The sequence below is a fragment of the Carettochelys insculpta genome, chromosome 7 (genome assembly GCF_033958435.1).
Source record: "Carettochelys insculpta isolate YL-2023 chromosome 7, ASM3395843v1, whole genome shotgun sequence".
NCBI classification, from domain to species: Eukaryota; Metazoa; Chordata; order Testudines; family Carettochelyidae; genus Carettochelys; species Carettochelys insculpta.
In genome coordinates, this window is record NC_134143.1 from 34,587,500 (window position 1) to 34,605,690 (window position 18,191).

Here is an 18,191-nt window from a genome sequence, read left to right on the forward strand (position 1 = left end):
AAGTCAGTTTATGTGAACTTCATGTTACTTTAACTAATGTTTTTTTTAAATAGGAGAGAATATCTGCTACAGTAGACCATTCCTGGCATGGGGTCCTTAGCGCTGATACCAGCAAATCTTGATTGGAGTTTCACAATAGAGGGGTGATGCTCTTTGCCTTTTCAAGACAAAGTTCATGTGAAGGGATGGGGCAGCAAGGTTCCCATGGCAGCTTAGCTAAGATATTTCTGAAGGTAGTTTGGCTCACCTGAGTTTGGACAGAAAAGGAGAAGATACTGCACTTCGACATGATGTGGATTTCCCCAAAGCACTGGTGCTTGTCGCTGTTAGGAAAACAAGTGTTTTGAAGTGTAGTGTCTTCAGCATAATCTAGAACTCACACTCTGTGTGTGTGTGTGTGTGTGTGTGTGTGTGTGTGTAAAGTGTAGCTGGCAACATTACTGAAATAGCATCAACTATTAAATCTGGTATGAAAGCAAGAATTGGACAAAATAAATAGCAAAACTACTTACTTCTGCTCATAGTTAAGATTTTATAGCTTTGAAAAATGTGTCACGAGGATGATAGAGTAAAAGGGGCAACTCAGCTCATGTGGCAGTGAGAAGGAACTGGAGATACCCAGGGCTTGCTTTGCAAGACCAGGAGGCAGCACAGGGTGACTGCTTGGACTGTGGAATAGTACTACTTTCAAAAGCTCCAGCCCTGAGAGCATGGTGTATGCGAGCCTCAGTGTAATACAGACTGGGACTGCACATTTTGAAGAATCTTCTGTTACAGGTAAGTAATCGCATTTTCTCTCGATAAGAAAGCACTAGTGTGGTAGAAGTGGCACCATGGTATGATCACGTTGATGCCTGTGTAACACTTCTTGGTGGGGACAGGAGGCTAGATACCGCACTGAGCATAAAGGACACGAGAATGACACTTATAAAAGAGAAAAGCAGGTGAAAAGCCACAGGAGAATATTTTGTTGTACTATTTTAGCAGGCTACAAGGATTAAGTTAAAGTTCAAGAAATCATTTGTTCTATGCTGTCTATAGTATGTAGCATAATTTTGTATAAAAATTTTTTTGTGTATGGCATGCAGCTCAACCTTAAATTTTTGAATCTTGTGCAGACAAATTACATTTAGCAGCCCAGAGTCTCACTTTAGCTGTTACATTGTATATTTTTACTACATCTGTTAAAGTTCTTGAAATTAGTCCAGATTTACATCACTTTACGTGAAGGTAGCATCTGACCCATCTTTTCCATGTGATCTGTGATACCATGGACAAATCAATCCTTTCAGTAGGTTACCTAGGAAAATTACACTTTGATATAGATGGAGAAGAATATGGAAAACACTGAGGGTTATTTCTGAGATTATCCTTTTTAATACCTTGCCTATTATTGGGACATCTGACTGTTTATCTAGTATTTATTTTTGTCAAGCAAATTTCAGCTTTTTGAAAACGCAGTGAATGATTTGAAAAAAGCCTCCTTCAGCAATCACAGAAAAGGAAAACAGAAGTTTTGTGAAAGCTGGAGAAGTGACACAATAAATATGCAAAGATTTAAAAACACAGCATATTGCAAGAATTGGTACAGTAGCTAGAATGTTTTTGCAATTCAGTAAGCTGGCAAAAGAAGCTGAATATAAATAAGTTCACTACTACGTGACTTTCTCAAGTAGTTTTCTGTTGCTGGCAAATATTACCTTACATGGATAAAAACCACTAAGATGTACTGCTGCTGCAAAGCTTGCAGAAAGCTCCAGCTTTTGGACCCCCATCAGACTCACTGCAGTCACTGTGAAAACTCCTATTTTCACAGGGAGCAGGATCTCCTTGATTTCAACATCTGTGTGGAGTTAGTTCCCTGAAAGTTTAGATAGAATGTTAATTTTTAAAATACTATCACTTCATATGCAAAAGCATTGTAAATAATCCTGAATACTTATAGGTATCAGCCTCTTCTGACAGCTGAAGTTTCTATTTAGTTTTTACTCTCAACTGATCTTTTCAAAAAGACAGCTTCTTCAACAGCTTGCTATATTAGGCCTTAATCATTTCAAAGCAATGGCAGCTTGCTAGTGAGCATTACTTTGGTAAAGCAGCAGGACAGGACTTTGAAAATTATTCTAATCAAGTGTAAATCTAAAAATATATTATGCCCAGCAGTGAATGCCTTGATGGCACTCATTTCAAGTCGGTGGTAAAGATCTGAGTCTGTACTTCAGAGTTATTGGGTGTGATGGGTTGAATCACTGAAATCCCCTGGGAGTTGTCCCCTGGTGTGCTGACCGAGCTGCTGATGCTTGCCTTCTCTGCCCTCCGGGGCTCCCCACCACCTCGTCCTGCTGGGCTAGAAGCTCTAGCTTCTCCCAAGGCACAGAGTTGGGGTTGTCTCCCTCTGCAGATGCTGAACCAATTCAGCTCCAGGTAGGCTCTGCTATAAGGGCCAGCATCTGGGAATCTGCACCCAAGAGCAGCAAACTCCAAAATAAAGCTGTAAAATTTTTAACTTTTTCTTAGACATAGGATTTAAGTCATTGTCAACAAATCAAAGTTATAATAAACAAGACACCATTTAGTTCTAATCCACTTAAGTTGTTACATGCAAATTCTTATCCTAAACAGCTGCTCTTATCTCAGGTAAAATGCTTCACTTCAGATTTGATCTTTACTCTAGCTTAGATCTGTGTGTGTGTGTGTGTGTGTGTGTGTGTGTGTGTGTGTGTGTGTGTGTGTGTGTGTGTGTGTGTGTGTGTGTGTGTGTGTGTGTGTATATTTTTGGTGCCCATGTTCTTCATGTGTATCATCTTAGGGTGGGCAAGGCAGTTTCAAAGGTTACCTTTCACTTCCTTAAATAGATTTCCCCCCAGGGTGGAAACCCTTTGTTTAGCATGCCCCATCCCCTTGGAAAAATACCAAGATCAATTCTAGTACCAGGTGGCTTGATCACATGTGTTTCTGGGACAAAACCACAATTTTGGGCTTAGAGGACAAACAAGACCATTCGCAGGTTCATTATGTTCCTAAAGTATCCCTAATGGACCTCATTAACACATTCAGAATTAAAACCAGAGTCACACTTCAGATTTTTAACTTCACATACAAGAATGATAAATGCATAAAAACAGGATATACACATTCAGCAGATTGTAACTTTAAAACTGTTACATGAGGTATTTTGCATAAAGCACTTAATTATGCATATTCATAAGCCAGTTTTTATACAGCATCAGCTGTGAAACTTGGGTGGAGGACTTCATTTAGAAATTCAGAGTATTATTTTGGAGCAGTTTGTAGCTAGCTTTATAATATTTCAGTATGGAAGTAGAGTTCAGAAAACTCAATGAGTGGCTTAAAGCCATTTTAATGAAGATATTTGAAAGCTATAAAATAGTGTAAATATCTTTCATTAGAATGTTAGAAAACTTTTACTATCATATTTTAGAGTTTGAGACAATTAATTAAAAAAGACTTGTGCAAATATTTGTAAAATGGTTTACTTATGAGGCATTTGGATTCTATACCAGTCAGATTATGGCTTAATTCCTTAAACTTCACTAATCAATCTGTGCTATTCATTGACTTTGGCCTTTTAGGCCTCGATCCTGTCAACATGTTTAACACTACTCCCTGGAGTGAAAGTGGACACCTCCCAATAATAGTGTGTTTGCAGGGTTGCTGGGATCCTTGCTCAAAACCCAAAAGCATTAAAGAATTTGAAGAGTGGAAGAATGTTCTTAAGATTTTTCCCTATTATGCTCATGTTCCCATGTTCTTTAAATACAGGTTGAACCTCTCACTCAGCACCCTCTGGACCTGACTGGGGCTGGATGAGAGAATTTTCTGAACAAGGGGAGGTCAGTATTTTTGAGCACTTTACCAAAACTTCCACTACTTACAGGGCTCCTAGATGACAGCTAAATAACAGCCCAGAACAGACCCCAGGACTGGTGTCTGTAAACAGGCTTTATGGGATCCTGGGACACATGGTCACACAAGTGGTTGCTGGCTAACTAAAATAATGTGTGATCACGGAGTTAGCCAGATAAGAGAATTCTCCATTATAGAGGTTCAACCTGTGCAATTTTCAAAATACAAATATTTCAAGTACTAGGTAAAAAAGGGGATAGAAAATAACATTTCCTTAATAAGTTGGACCAAAAAGTTCATCATGTTCCACTGTCATGGGGGAGATCCATAAGTGGCTGTAAAGAAGATCCCTTTGTGAATTTGGCCAGCAAAACTCAGCATCAGCTACTCACAAGTATTTAGGCAACTAACTTCATTGATTTCAGTTAGGTTAATTGAGTAAATAACTTTGAAGATTTGAGTCAGATTTGTTAGCCCCAAAGTGAGGGCGGGGGAGAATGTGTAGGAGGTGGGCAAGGAAACATCAGTAAGATAGTGCTTGGAGTGTTGGAGCGTTCAGTGGGAGATCATATCCAGCATTTCTCAAGGTCTTCCTTGAGACTATATTGATGTGAAAAACAGCTAGGAAAAACATTGGATGTTATAACAACTCAGTGGTCCCATGCTTCACACAGAACACTCAGCTCTTCCTTCACCACAAACCCTAGGGAAGCACAGAGTTAATACTTCATCTTAGCAAAAGGTGTCCAAAAATCACTTTGATAGGATGAAATGTGAGATTAATAGATGTGTACAAAAATTACAACATAATTACAAAATTCATAGCAGCACAAATTGTCTTGAGGGTGGTCACCTGATAATGAGTAGGAGGTCTTCATGTTACCCTTGTATTTGAGGCTGTTGATGGCTGATTATAGAACCACAGGTCTCATCACAGAAGGGGCATGTGTTGGAGGGCATGGGGCAGTTGTTGCTGCTCTTCTCTGCCTCTCCTGGCCTGCCCTGTGGTGGGGCCTCTACATTGCCCCACCCTCTCCGATTAGCTATACATCATGTTAGCTTTATCAAGGCCTTTCACAGCTGTGGATTCTCATGCCTGTGCAGAATACCATTGCTTTCAGTGAGGTGTATCATCACCAGAAATGGGTTTATAGTTTATAGTCAATATGGCCTTAAGCTGTGATCTACTTACATGCCACAAAATAGGTAAGACTGGACTAAATCACTAATTACACAGAATAGCTTAAGGAAACAGATGTGGCAAGAAATAGCACTGCAGTCAGGAGGATGTATTTTTCCCCTTCAAAGCAGTGCTGAACCAGTGAATTGGGTGCTCGTGGAGGTGCTATATTATGCTATAAAGCAAATCACTCTTAACCACCAGCGGCCATTAAAGATCTCATGGGTTTTTTTTAATATGAATTTTTTTGTAACATCAGGGTCTTGAGCCAAAATCCAATTTGATAATATGCCTACCTAAAATTCCTCTTGCACATCTACTGAGAGGGGTGTTCTTTCTTTCCTATCCTAAATGATCATGTAATCTTAGACTTGTTGCTTATTTATAATGTCACCTGAAAATGAGAACATACATTCACATAGCAGTATTGTAGCTGGCATTCCAAGGTTTTTAGGTGCCAGATATATGAACCATTTGTCTCTTCATGCTGTGACCACTAGTCCAGACAATAGGCCACACAGGAGGGGGACATATGCATGCCTGCATCACCCACCATGCATTCACTGAGAGAGTGTCTTGTCGCTTCTAATAAGTAAATCCAGCCCATGCAGTGGCACAGTCCAAAAGTGTTACTCATAGTCTGTGCTGCTCTGTGGAAAGGAGAGACTGCTCTTGCATGCATTAGAAGTGGCATGTCTATGGGGAGAGTGCGAGGCACAGGTGAGAAAGGAGAGGGGTATGAATGGGGCAGGGGCACTTTGCCAGTGCACCCACTGCAATCTCCTGATTCTAGAGAACATACTTTGGTGCTGATAGTAGGTTCTGACAGATAATGAGCCAAAGCAGTGTAAAGTGGATGAGTTCATTTTGTTAGGTGCCATCAACAGGAGATTTGATTTTCTTTTCAGGTAGGTTGAGTTCTGTATTTGTGAGCACAAGTAGTGCTCTTTGAAGATTCCCTCCCAGCTTCTAGAAGGCATTTCAGATGCTTAAACTTTTTGTGGAGTGCTGTAGCTCTCTAAAAATCTCACATTGGTATCTTCTTTGCGTTTTGTCAAATCCTGCAGTGAAAATGTTCTTAAATCAAACCTGATGGGCCATCATCTGAGACTGCTGTAATGTGAAATGTCACATTACAAGTAAAACTACAAAGTAGGACCTATCTCCCCTAAGGCATTCAGTCACAGGCTTAATTAATGCATTATTTTTAATAAGAATTATGAGTGTGGAAAAGTTCTCTGAAAAGGTTGGCCCAAGCATGAAAATGCCGTGGGAAAGCTTGTTCTCCTTTTCAGGTGAGATTGTAAATAAGAAGTGGGTAGTATCTCTTTTAAACAAATCCATCCTGGCAATTGGCTGAACAAATAGAAGTGGGCAGACTTGTAGGCTCTGTAGTCATGTAACATCAACAAAAATCCACATATTGTAAATTGCAACTGTCACGATACAGGGATTGCACTACAGTACATAGGAATCGTAGAAGAGTAGGACTGGAAGGGGGACTTCAACTATCCAGGTATATGTTGGGAAACTAATACAGCAGGGGACAGACTGTCCAATAAATTCTTGGATTGCATTGCAGATAACTTTATATTCCAAAAGGTTAAAAAAGCTACCAGAGGGGAAGCTGTTCTAGATTTAATTTTAACAAATAGGGAGGAAATTATTGAGAATTTGAAAGTAGAAGGTTGCTTGGGTGACAGTGATCATGAAATCATAGAGTTCACAATTCTAAGGAAGGGTAGAAGGGAAAATAGTACAATAGAGATAATGGATTTCAGGAAGGCAGATTTTGGTAAACTCAGACAGCTGGAAGGTAAGGTCCCATGGGAAGCTAAACTGAGGGGAAAAACAGCTGAGGAGAGTTGGCAGTTTTTCAAAGGGACATTATTAAGGGCCCAAAAGCAAGCTATCCCACTGTGTAGGAAAGATAGAAAACATGGCAAAAGGCTGCCTTGGCTTAACCAAGAGATCTTGCATGATCTCAAACTAAAAAAGGAATCGTATAAGAAATGGAAACTAGGACAAATTACAAAGGATGAATAGAAGCAAACACAAGCATGCAGGAGCAAGATTAGAAAGGCTAAGGCACAAAATGAGCTCAAACTAGCTACAAGCATAAAGGGAAACGAAGGCTTTTTACAAATACATTGGTAACAAGAGGAAGACTAAGGAGAGGGTAGGGCTATGGGTCAGTGAGCAAGGAGGAACAGTAACAGGGAATTTGGAAATGGCAGAGACGTTTAATGATTTCTTTGTTTCGGTCTTCACTGAGAAATCTGAAGGAATGCCTGACATAGAGGCTACGTCTACATGTGCACGCTACATTGAAATAGCTTATTTCAATGTAGCGACATCGAAATAAGCTATTTCGCTGAATAGCGTCTACACGTCCTCCAGGGGTGGCAACGTCGACATTCAGCATCGACGTTGGGCAGCACCACATCGAAATAGGCGTTGCAAGGGAACGTCTACACGCCAAAGTAGCACACATTGAAATAAGGGTGCCAGGAACCGCTGCAGACAGGGTCACAGGGCGGACTCAACAGCAAGCCGCTCCCTTAAAGGGCCCCTCCCAGACACACTTGCACTAAACAGCACAAGATCCACAGAGCCAACAACTAGTTGCAGACCCTGTGCATGCAGCATGGATCCCCAGCTGCAGCAGCAGCAGCCAGAAGCCCTGGGCTAAGGGCTGCTGCACATGGTGACCATAGAGCCCCGCAGGGGCTGGAGAGAGAGCATCTCTCAACCCCTCAGCTGATGGCTGCCATGGCAGACCCCGCTATTTTGATGTTGCGGGACGCGGATCGTCTACATGTTCCCTACTTCGACGTTGAACGTCGAGGTAGGGCGCTATTCCCATCCCCTCATGGGGTTAGCGACTTCGACATCTCGCTGCCTAATGTCGAAGTTAACTTCGAAATAGCGCCCAACACCTGTAGCTGTGACGGGCGCTATTTTTAAGTTGGCACCGCTACTTCGAAGTTGCGTGCACGTGTAGACGCGGCTAGAGCATGCTAGTGAAAAAGGGGTAGGTTTAGAAATTGAAATAGGAAAAGAACAAATTAAAATTTACTTAGAAAAATTAGATGTCTGCAAATCACCAGGGCCTGATGAAATGCATCTTAGAATCCTCAAGGAGCTGATAGTAGAGGTATCTGAGCCTTTAGCAATCATTTTTGGTAAATCTGGAATCTCTCCTGTCTCCCACGAAGACTGGAAAAGGGCAAATATAGTACCCATTGATAAAAAGGGGAACAAGAATAACCCGGGAAACTACAGGCCAGTCAGTTTAACTTCTGTGCCAGGAAAGATAATGGAGCAGGTAATTAAAGAAATCATCTGCAAGCAATTGGAAGGTGGTAAGGTGCTAGGGAACAGCCAGCATGGTTTTGTTAAAAACAGATCATGTCAAACCAATGTGATAGCTTTCTTTGATAGAATAACAAGTCTTGTGGATAAGGGAGAAGCAGTGGATGTGGTATACCTAGACTTCAGTAAAGCATTTGACATGGTCTCACATAATATACTTATCAATAAACTACGCAAATACAACTTCGATGGGGCTACTATAAGGTGGGTGAACAACTGGCTGGATAACCGTACCCAGAGAGTAGCTATTAATGGTTTTCAATCCTGCTGGAAAAGTATAACTAGTGGGGTTCCGCAGGGTTCTGTTTTAGGACCGGTTCTGTTCAATGTAGAAACCAGTGGAATGAGGCAACTCTCTCTGTAAGAGCCATGATCATGTGTTGGCTACACACAGACTCCCAAGGGCTGCTGGTTGCCCGCTATGGGTTTAACTGGGCCTTTAGTCTACAGAAACAACAGTTAGCATACTGTCTACGTACCTAAAGTTAGGCTAGGTCTACCCTGGCTGTGAAAAAGCGAATGCTTAGGTTCGATCTTCTGGGGCACCATTTTGTGCAGGCCATACGGAGTAAGGCATGTCATTGGGAGGAGCACTTCCGTTGACATTCTGCAGAAAAGACAGGGACCAATGTTGACAACTGCAAAATCAATTTTAGGGACTGTATTATGGGACCTATAACAAGAAGTTGTGGGGCACCTCATAGCCTACCAGATATTTTGGCGCATGAGTGTTTGTGGGCAAAGACCTACGGTGCCCAGGACAACTACTTGTTTGTACAGACACAGACTACCAGGGCACCCCTCTGCTCTGGGAGCTCCAGGACCCCCATACAAGCTTAGTGGCACACACCGATACGAATACGCTCCCCCAAGGGGGCGACCTCTCTGTGAAAGGTCAACGGGCAGCCCCCCGCAATGGGCTCTTCTCCCTCTCCCCAGAACGGCCTGGAGCGCAGGCAGCCTGGGCGCTCTAGCAACCGCGGGCCTGGGCCTGGGTCGGGGCCTGGGCCTGGCAGGCGCGTGAGGCCCTGAGGTGGAGGCGCGCGCGCTGCGAACACCCGCCTTGAAGCAACGCCTCGCGGGAGGCGGGTTCTACGCCGGGGACAGGCAGCGCGAAGCGGGCGAGCTCCCCGGCACGGTCCGGACCCTGTACGCGGGGGGCCGGGCCAGCCCCGAGCGGAGGCGCGGGGGGAGGAGCCGGGCCGGGTCGGGCCGGGCCTGAGTGGAGCGGAGCGGCGCGGCGCGGGGAAGTATCGCGGTGCTGCGCCAGTCCCTCGCTGAGCGCGAGGGAGGGAGCCGGGCTCCCGGGCGGCGCGCGGGGAGATGGGCCCGCGGGCCCTCCCCACCTCTCCCCGGGCAGCCGGCAGCCGGTGAAGCTTGCAGAGCGGACGCGGAACTCCCGCTTCCCCCAGAACATGGCAACCGAGCCCCCGCGCCGAGCGCCGCCCCCGTCCGCGGGGCGCCCAGAGAGCGGGCAGCGCTGCGGTGGGGACGGGGAGGAGGCCGAGCCCTTGCGGGGTCCCGGGCCCCGGCCGCCCCTCGCCTCCGTGGCGCTAGGCGGGGGCAGGCAGGGGCTGCTGAACGGCTGCGTCCCGCTCTCCCACCAGGTGGCCGGCCACATGTATGGCAAGGATAAAGGGGGTGAGTGCGGGCGGGGCGGGGTCGTGTGTCCCTCAGGCTGTTTTGTCCCCCGCCCTTAGGAGGGGGTTCGGGTTCTTCGCCTACCCTTTTCTTTCCCCTCCCCGCCGCGATCTGATCCGGCTCCGCTGCTTCGAGCAAGTCGTGACCAGTCCCTCCTGCCCGTTTTAACTCTACTGTCGTGAGCTGTCCCTCCTGCCCCTTCTAGCTAACTCCTTCCTTTAATTTCCACTGGGCTGGGGGAGTGGATCAGCTGGTCTTTGCTTCCCTTCTGAGCCTCTGGTGGGTAGTGTCTCTCTCCCCTTTTTGCTTCTTGGTGATGTGAACCTTTGTGAGAGAGGAATCTATTTCCTAGAGGTTCCTCCTAAGGAACTGGTTGTGTGAAAGGGGTGAAACCTGCCACCCATGGGGCCAACAAATGTCACTTGTGCAGTAGTGACCTTTCTTAACTAAAGCTCTATGAAATTACAGGAGTGATTGCACTGGTGCTCTCTAGAGCAGAAGGCATGATGATTTCAGTACAGGTATCGCTGGGATGCCCGAGTAAGAGCAATAAGAAAACATCTGAGTGAGGTAGCTCACTGTAATGGTATTAATTATGAACAACTAAAGGGAGGTTTAGTTACTGTGCAAAAAGTACCTTTGTTCTTCAGACACTTGCTCCTTTCCCACTAGCTCCAGGATTTTTCTGCTTGGTCCTTTTTGGTGATGTGTGGTGAAAATTTGTGGGTTAGGCAAAGCAGCTTTGTCTTGGAGGTGATCTTAACACACTCAGCTCAGTTGGCACAAAAAGGGTCTGTGGATTTTCTGTTATATAATTATATACAATAGACAGGTGACTGCAGACTCTTCCAGATATTAGTTTTTTTCAGTTCTTAACTAAGAGGAAATGCCCATATTTTGACCAGATGTATGTTCTGATGGAACCTTCGTATTCTGACATCCTCTTAACTGTCCTCTTTTTTGGGGGGATACTTTGCATGAATACTTTATTCCTATAGTAGATCGGGTACTGCAGCACTGAAGTTTTGGGTTGTTTGGTAGGAAAATACATTAGTTGAACCAAAAAAAATGCAGCTGACGGTCTACTAAACTAGATATTAATACATTCAGGAAAATTGTTAGTCTGAGTGTTGAAGTTTTGTTTGTCCACTTAAAAGAACATTTTATTTAAGTTAAATTATTTCTTTGCAGTGGGCTTCTCTATACAGTAAACCCTCAAGTTACACTGGGGATTGCGTTCTTGCAACCCCTGCGTAACTCAAATTTTTGTGCAAGTTGGGGGGAGGCTCCCTTGGGCTTGCAGGAGCTGGGAAGCAGGCGGCAGCCTGATTCCCAGCTACCCGCTACTTGGGGGACCCAGAAAACTGACCAGCTCTTGGCTGGTCAGTTTTTTGGGTCCTGCAAGTAGCTACCAGAGGAGAGCCAGGCTGTTGCTTGGTTCCTATCTCCCCATTAGGGCAGGCAATGCGAAGCAAGGCTGCTACTTGGTTTCCAGCTCCCCAGGGCTTGGGGGGACCTGGGAAACTGACCAGCCATGAGCTGGTTAGTTTCTTGGGTTCCCCATGCAGTGGGGAGCTGGGACCCAGGCAGCAGCCTGGCTCCCATCTCTCCTCCCCTTGCAGAGCCAGGAAACTTGATCAGGGCATCAGTCTTGGTCAGTTTTCTGCTTCCAGCCAGTGGAGGGGAGCTGGGAACCAGGGACAGCCTTGCTTCCCTCCCCTCCACTCCTTGGAGCCAGGCAACTGACCAGCAGCCCCGGGTCAGTTTCCTGGCTCTGCCAGGGGAGGGGAGAGGAGGGGAGCCAGGCTGCCACTTGGGACCTGGGAAACTGACCAGACCACTAGGGCTGGTCAGTTTCCTGACTGCTTCTCCTTGCCTTCCAACAGCAGCATGGCTGGGGGAAGGCAGGCTGACAGCTGCAGAGCAGCTTCTAGTTGCACTTACCTTGTGTTAAAGCCAGTTACATGCAACTTGAAGCTGCATATTTTAAGGGTTTACTCTCATTCAGTTAAATAGCTTGTTCATCATCCATGAAGTTTGGTGGTGTTTTTGTAGAATTCCTCCTCAAAATATGCAAATATATAAAACAGTAGCTACTGGAGAGAAATTTGATAATTATTAAAAAAATGTATTTGTTTTGCATATCTACATACACAAGTATCCCACAAATTTGTCTGACAAATAAACATACATTTGGACCACAAACCTTACCCATTAGACGTATTAGTACAGATGGTCTTTGTAAATAACATTACATAAGCAATTGCAACATTATGTGGTATGCTTCTGCTCTAGTTTAAAATACAGGGGCACTCCCTGAGTTACAAACATCTGACTTACAGATATATGCACATACGAATGAAAGCTCATCTGCAGTCTCAGGAACCAGCAAGAGGCACAGATGGAGGCAAATAGCACAGATGCTGGCTGGAGGACTCTGGAGAAGCAGAGGGTGGTTGCACAGCCAGTAGCTGGAGAGATGTGATGTGTTGGAGGGGAAACCGCTGCTTTTTTCCAGCTGCTGGCTACGTGGCCTCCCCTGTGTCCACCTGAGCCTTCTGGCCTGTGCTTATGTGGCTGGCTGCCTCCTGGTGATCAGGGGCAGGGTGCAGCCCACAGAGATGGGGTAGGTCCTGCCTTCAGGAGCTGGCATAGAGCCTACAGATGTGGTGGTGGTAGTAGCCAGGGGATTCCCAGAAGTCTCCTTCAGATCTCCACCTACTTCCTCATCTTCCTCCAATTAAATCTGCCTTTCCTCAAGCACCACCATGCAAAGTTAAATTAAAAAGAAAAAAAATCTAGTATTTTTCATTGCAAATATTCAGTGTCTCAGCTATGTTATGGGGTAAATAGGCTTTTGTGAGGTAGCCTGGGAACCTAGTACCACTTATAACATTGTTTCTGTGGGAAAATGCATTTGATTTCCAAATAAAAAATTTACAAATGAACTTTTGAAACGAAACTGATTTGTAAGTTGGCTGCTTCCTACTTCCCAACTTCTTGCCTTTTCTCTAAAAGTGGAAGGATGGGTATTCCAAACATATCAGCAAAAACCTCTTTGCTCCAAGTTCCCGAATGTATTGAGGACCATAGTTTTCACTGACTACAGTGGAAGTCTGGAACCTGAGTACCTTTGTGATTTGCGCCTTTGGGCCAAGTATTAATATCCATCCTTGTAAATAACACAGAATATTTTATAACATTATGGCGTGTGTATTTTTATAGGGAAAATTAGAGGTATGATCTTTTTTTTTTATTCAAGACTCTCCATGTGATATGTAGGAGTGGTTGGCAAGTCTTCACTGATAGTGAGCACAAAGTTATGAACTTTCAAATTACATGACTGTTTAAAAATAAAATTTTAACTCTTATATTAGTTTTGAAGCCTCTCAGCATGAGGGTTTTCTTTTCCAAGAAAGCAGTGAGCTTTACATTGACCTGGTGAGTCAACCTGAAATTGTCCCTAACTAGAATGTGATGCATCGTAAGAAGCTGTTCCTCCAGCCTGGACCCCAATAAACCCCATATTGCTGAGCCTGGCAATAAGGGCATCCTCTATCAAAGCATGCAGTTGAGGCCGCACCCAGCTGGAGAAAATACAGATAATGAGATGAGTTCTGGGACCACTCTGCTTAAGGATCTTATTGCAGCACCCAAATGCTCACCCTTCCCACTTTCAGAATACATGAAGTTCATGTCCTTTATTGGTATGAAGGAAGGCTTACATGTCCTCTTGCATCCCTCCCCAGCCAAGTTAGAAATTATGTAAACTGGGTTATATTATAAACCAAAATAAAGTTGTATTATAAGTGGTCAAGGAGGCAGCAAACAGAGCAAAGCTGGTTACTAAGAAAATAATGCAAAGCATGTAGTCTCAGGTGAATACACTAAGACACTAGTTACATGTAATATCTCACCCAAAATGCAGACCTGTTAATCTTCTTCACAGGCCAGATGTCCTTCCAGCATGAGCCTGCTTCCTTCCCCTAGTCCAGCCTTAGCTGTTTCCAGCAGTCATCTTGGGTGAGGTTGCCAGGGAAAACTGAGGACTGGATTACCTCAGTTCCTTCTGTTACATAGGTTTTCATAAAGTGGAAGTCCTTTGTTTCCTAGTTTGACACCTTTCTGCACCCTCCCAGCTTCTCATGGAAAAGTATAGAATTTATGATGGGTTCCAGTATTAGTTGACATGGTCACATGTCTCTTTAGGGTCCCTGTAGTCATGCTTTGCAGGATGCTTCACACATTCGCAGGAATGTTAAGCTCTTTTATAGTTCATTATTGCTTTCTTATGGCTTTTCATTGTTATACCTGAAGGGTAGGTAGTAGGCCTCACCCAGCATGAGCACGTTAGTAACATAAATCTACAGTTCATATTCCTAACTCCAGTAATAGAAGTGATGTATTCATACAAACAGGATAATCATATTTAGTAAGTCAAACCTTTCCAATGATATGTTTCATGAGCCATTTTGCATAAATCATAACATCGGTTATAACATTCATTTAATAAATATTTTCATAAAGCACGTAGAATGCCCCATCACAGTATGTTCCAAGATCCAGCACGTGAATTTTTTCAATATTATCTTGCAAAAGAAGCCTCTGATTTCAATTTGTGAGTACTGATTAGTGATTGCTTGATATGAGAGAGAGCATGTTAGTGATTTACTAGACCAGTTGCAAATATGGTCCTGAAATTCTTTGTTAGAGTCCTGAGAGATTACAGTTAGAAGAATGTTTATAGTTGGTCTTCCTTGTTCATGGCAGATGGATCATATTAATATATTGACAGGTTTCAAGCAAGGAAATAAACTTATCCTATTTTCAGAAGTGATGGCAGACCATGTTCTTGGCCCATTTTTGTAATATACTCAGATTCTTTCAAAGGATCGTGTTTAAGGAGGACTCAAAAGGGATGTCTTATTAACGGACTGTTCAAACTATTTGTGAAAAATAGGTTTATTTACAATTCCATCAAGAGTAAGTATTAGATTTAATGTGGGAATATTTGTGTAATAGCTAAATAAGGTAGCTTTCTTGTTCTGGTCATTCAAATATTCATGGAAGTGCAGACAGAGAGAGAGAGACTGAGAGTTGTGTTTTCTGTTGGAGGAAGTCAGCTTTATGACTGCTATCCTGCTTTGCTAGTTGTTCATAAATACATTAGAGATGTTGATCTTTATTGTGCATAAAGTGAAACCCCCAAACAACATTGTATGTGGTGGTCGTATTTTGAGTGGGTGGGAAAGAGGAAGAATCCTGTCCTTTTGAAAAGTACGAGAGCAATAGGGCTGAAAACCAACTAGAACTCTCCTGTTTGTTAGTAGGTTTTAGCACTTGCAAGTGTTGTGTATAGTTAATACAGCAAGAAGTTCTGTGGCACCTTATAGACTAACAGATCTTTTGGATCAGAAAAGCCCACTAAAACTTAAGCTCCAAAAAATTCTTTTAGTTGCCACAGGAATTCTTTTTGTTTTTGCGGATACAGACTAGCATGGCTACCCCTGATACTTGTGTAGTTGATGATTGTTCTAAACTGTCCAAGTAATCAACTGTATCATAATCCAAAGAGTAATATATTAGAGGTACAGTAGACTCCCAACTTACATGGGGGTTGTGTTCTTGCAGCTCTCGTGTAAGTCAAATTTCCCATGCAACTCGGGAGAGCCAGGAAACTGATGAGGGCACCAGCCTTGGTCAGTTTTGTGGCTCCAGCAAGTGGAGGGGAGCCAGGGACCAGGCTGCATCTTGGCTCCTGGCTCCCCTCTGCTTGCAGAGCCAGGAAACTGACCAGGGCTGGTACCTTGGTCAGTTCCCCAGCTCCTATCAGTGGCAGCAGCCCAGAGCCTGCTCTTAGCTGCCACCACTGACAGGAGTAGCTGCCGCCCCGAAAGGAGTGGGGAAACCACTACAAATTGCACAGCTTGGCTGCCACATGGGGGAATGGTTCAAGTGTCCTCAAACACCTCACAGCCAAAAAAGATTTTCAGAGACTATGTCTACTGGCCAGTCAACCTCCCAAATACCAAACGGTCCCACAATGGCAATGGAATTTGGTGAGCCTCATCTCTCACGTTGGCAATATCTGTGTAGTGAAGAGGGAAGCCAAAAAATCTTTTTTCTTAGCCTTTCCTATCCTCTTTCTTCTAACATCAGAGCCCTTCAGGCAGGGAAGAGTGGGTGGAAGGCCATTTGAGAATACAGACTGCATAGAAGCTGTATAATGGACTGGGAAGCCAAAAATCCTCCCTCATAAAATCTTTTTTCAAAACCTTTTCCATCTGCTCTTTCTTCATGCTTTTCATTGTCCCTGTATTATTTTCAGAAATCAGATGCAAGGGACAGTCAGTGGACAGACTGTGCACAGAAGCTGTATAATGAACTGGGAACCCGAAAACTCCTCTCAGCAACTCTTTTTTTCAAAATCTTTGCTTTCAACTCTTTCTTCAAGCTTCTCATTGCCCCTGTGTTTATTTTCACGGACCAGATGTAATCAAGGGAGAGGGGATAGTCGGTGGAGGGCCAGTTGAGAGGACACACGTGGGCTGATTTTTATAAAACCTTTCATAATTTAGTTACAGCTACAGTTTTAAAAAGCAATTCAGTTATAGAAGAAAGATTTCTGTGCATTTGGTGATCTTTGTCGATGAACCCGTTTTTCGTCTTTCCACCTGGAAAAATGGATGTTTGCTTACCATGGGAGGGGAATACGGGGAATGCAGTGTGCGAGGACGAGGTCAGATAGCAGAGAAAATACCCAGAGTGCTACAGGGATGAAGGAACTGTGGAATAGGTTCTTACAATGCATTACTGCAACAGTTGATGTTTGTTGATTGAGTGTGTCAGCAATAAGTTGACTTTGTGAGGAGCACGTGGGGAGGTGAGGATAGCCAAATTTGAATTTATAAAATCCAGCATTACAAAATCGACATTAGAATTTATCTTGTAGTGGAGATGTAGCCTTTGTGTAATCTTTACTAGCTTTAAAAGACAGGATAGTTGCATTCTTTAGCATTGAACTGTAAATTAACTATGTTTTTCTAGGTATACTGCAGCATCCAGATGGCACAGTCTTGAAGCAATTACAACCGCCACCTCGGGGTCCTAGAGAACAAGAATTCTACAACAAGGTAAGAGTTCTTCATTCTTACCAAAGAGAGATTGTTGTTTTTAAATTCACTTAGTGTTCCAACCAAAGAGGGATCATTGTTTTAAATTCACTTAGCGTTCCATCTTCATCACTGCTTGAAAAAGATTTGTATTCAAATACTACTTTCCCAGTTTTGCAGGAATGAATTATTTTGCATTGGCAGAGTTGTTAGGATGTTTATGTGCTGCCTGGGTCTTGCTCTTAGTAAAGTGTCTGCTCTTTGGCTGGGTCTACGCTTGCCCCCAACTTTGAAGGGAGCATGTTAATCAAGGTGATGAGAGATTACTAATGAAGTGCTGTGGTGAATATGCAGCACTTCATTCGGCTAATTCTCCCTCGTGGCAACTTCAAAGTGTCTTTTTGGGGAGTAAAGGCACTTCAAAGTGCCCATGGCTACACGCATGCTGGCACTTTGAAGTTTGGCACTTTGAAGTTGCCGCAGAGGAGAATTAGCCTATTGCAGTTGCCATGGGAGAGCATCATCCTAATGAAGTGCTGCAAATTCACCGCAGCACTTCATTAGTAATCGCCCTGATTTAACATGCCCCCTTCAAAGTTGGGGGCAAGTGTTGACAAGCCCTTTGAGTCCCAAAGAGACTATCCATATACCTGTTCTATAGACGACAATTTCACATATAACACTTGAAAAACAAACAAAAAAAAGATGAAACCTACCACCACACCTCTGCTTTTTCTTGTGCTAAAACCACTGTGTAAACTTTAGCTTCGTATTCCATCACAGTTTTCTATATTATGTCTCAAAATCTTATGTTTAGAAATGGGCATGGTTTATTTGGCTAGTTTTGATTCATTGTTGAAAATAATTCCATTCTCAGCTGTGTTTACAAACCAAACCCATTAATTTAAAACAAAATGTTCCTCCTAACTGGGTAAAATTTCCAGTCTATTCTGAATGGACTGTAATCAATTTATGCACTGCCCAAAACAAGAGCAAGAATGTAGCAAGAACAGACA

The 18,191-nt window shown here is 43.6% G+C and overlaps 1 protein-coding gene and 1 long non-coding RNA gene across 2 annotated transcripts in view; one reads left to right on the top strand and one right to left on the bottom strand.

Moving 5' to 3' along the window:
* Nucleotides 1-3,095: 3,095 nt before the first annotated feature.
* Nucleotides 3,096-9,552, bottom strand: LOC142016121 (uncharacterized). The gene is made up of 3 exons (XR_012646298.1): nucleotides 9,485-9,552; nucleotides 8,902-9,029; nucleotides 3,096-4,570 (listed from the first exon to the last, which is right to left on the bottom strand). It is a non-coding gene; the product is annotated as an uncharacterized LOC142016121 (long non-coding RNA).
* IPMK (inositol polyphosphate multikinase) overlaps nucleotides 9,504-18,191 on the top strand; it is a 72,668-nt gene continuing 63,980 nt past the window's right edge. The window contains exons 1-2 of the mRNA XM_075000312.1: nucleotides 9,504-10,063; nucleotides 17,111-17,196. Of these exons, the coding sequence (XP_074856413.1) occupies nucleotides 9,838-10,063; nucleotides 17,111-17,196 (312 nt within the window). The 5' untranslated portion in view covers nucleotides 9,504-9,837. The remainder of the gene's footprint in view (nucleotides 10,064-17,110; nucleotides 17,197-18,191) is intronic.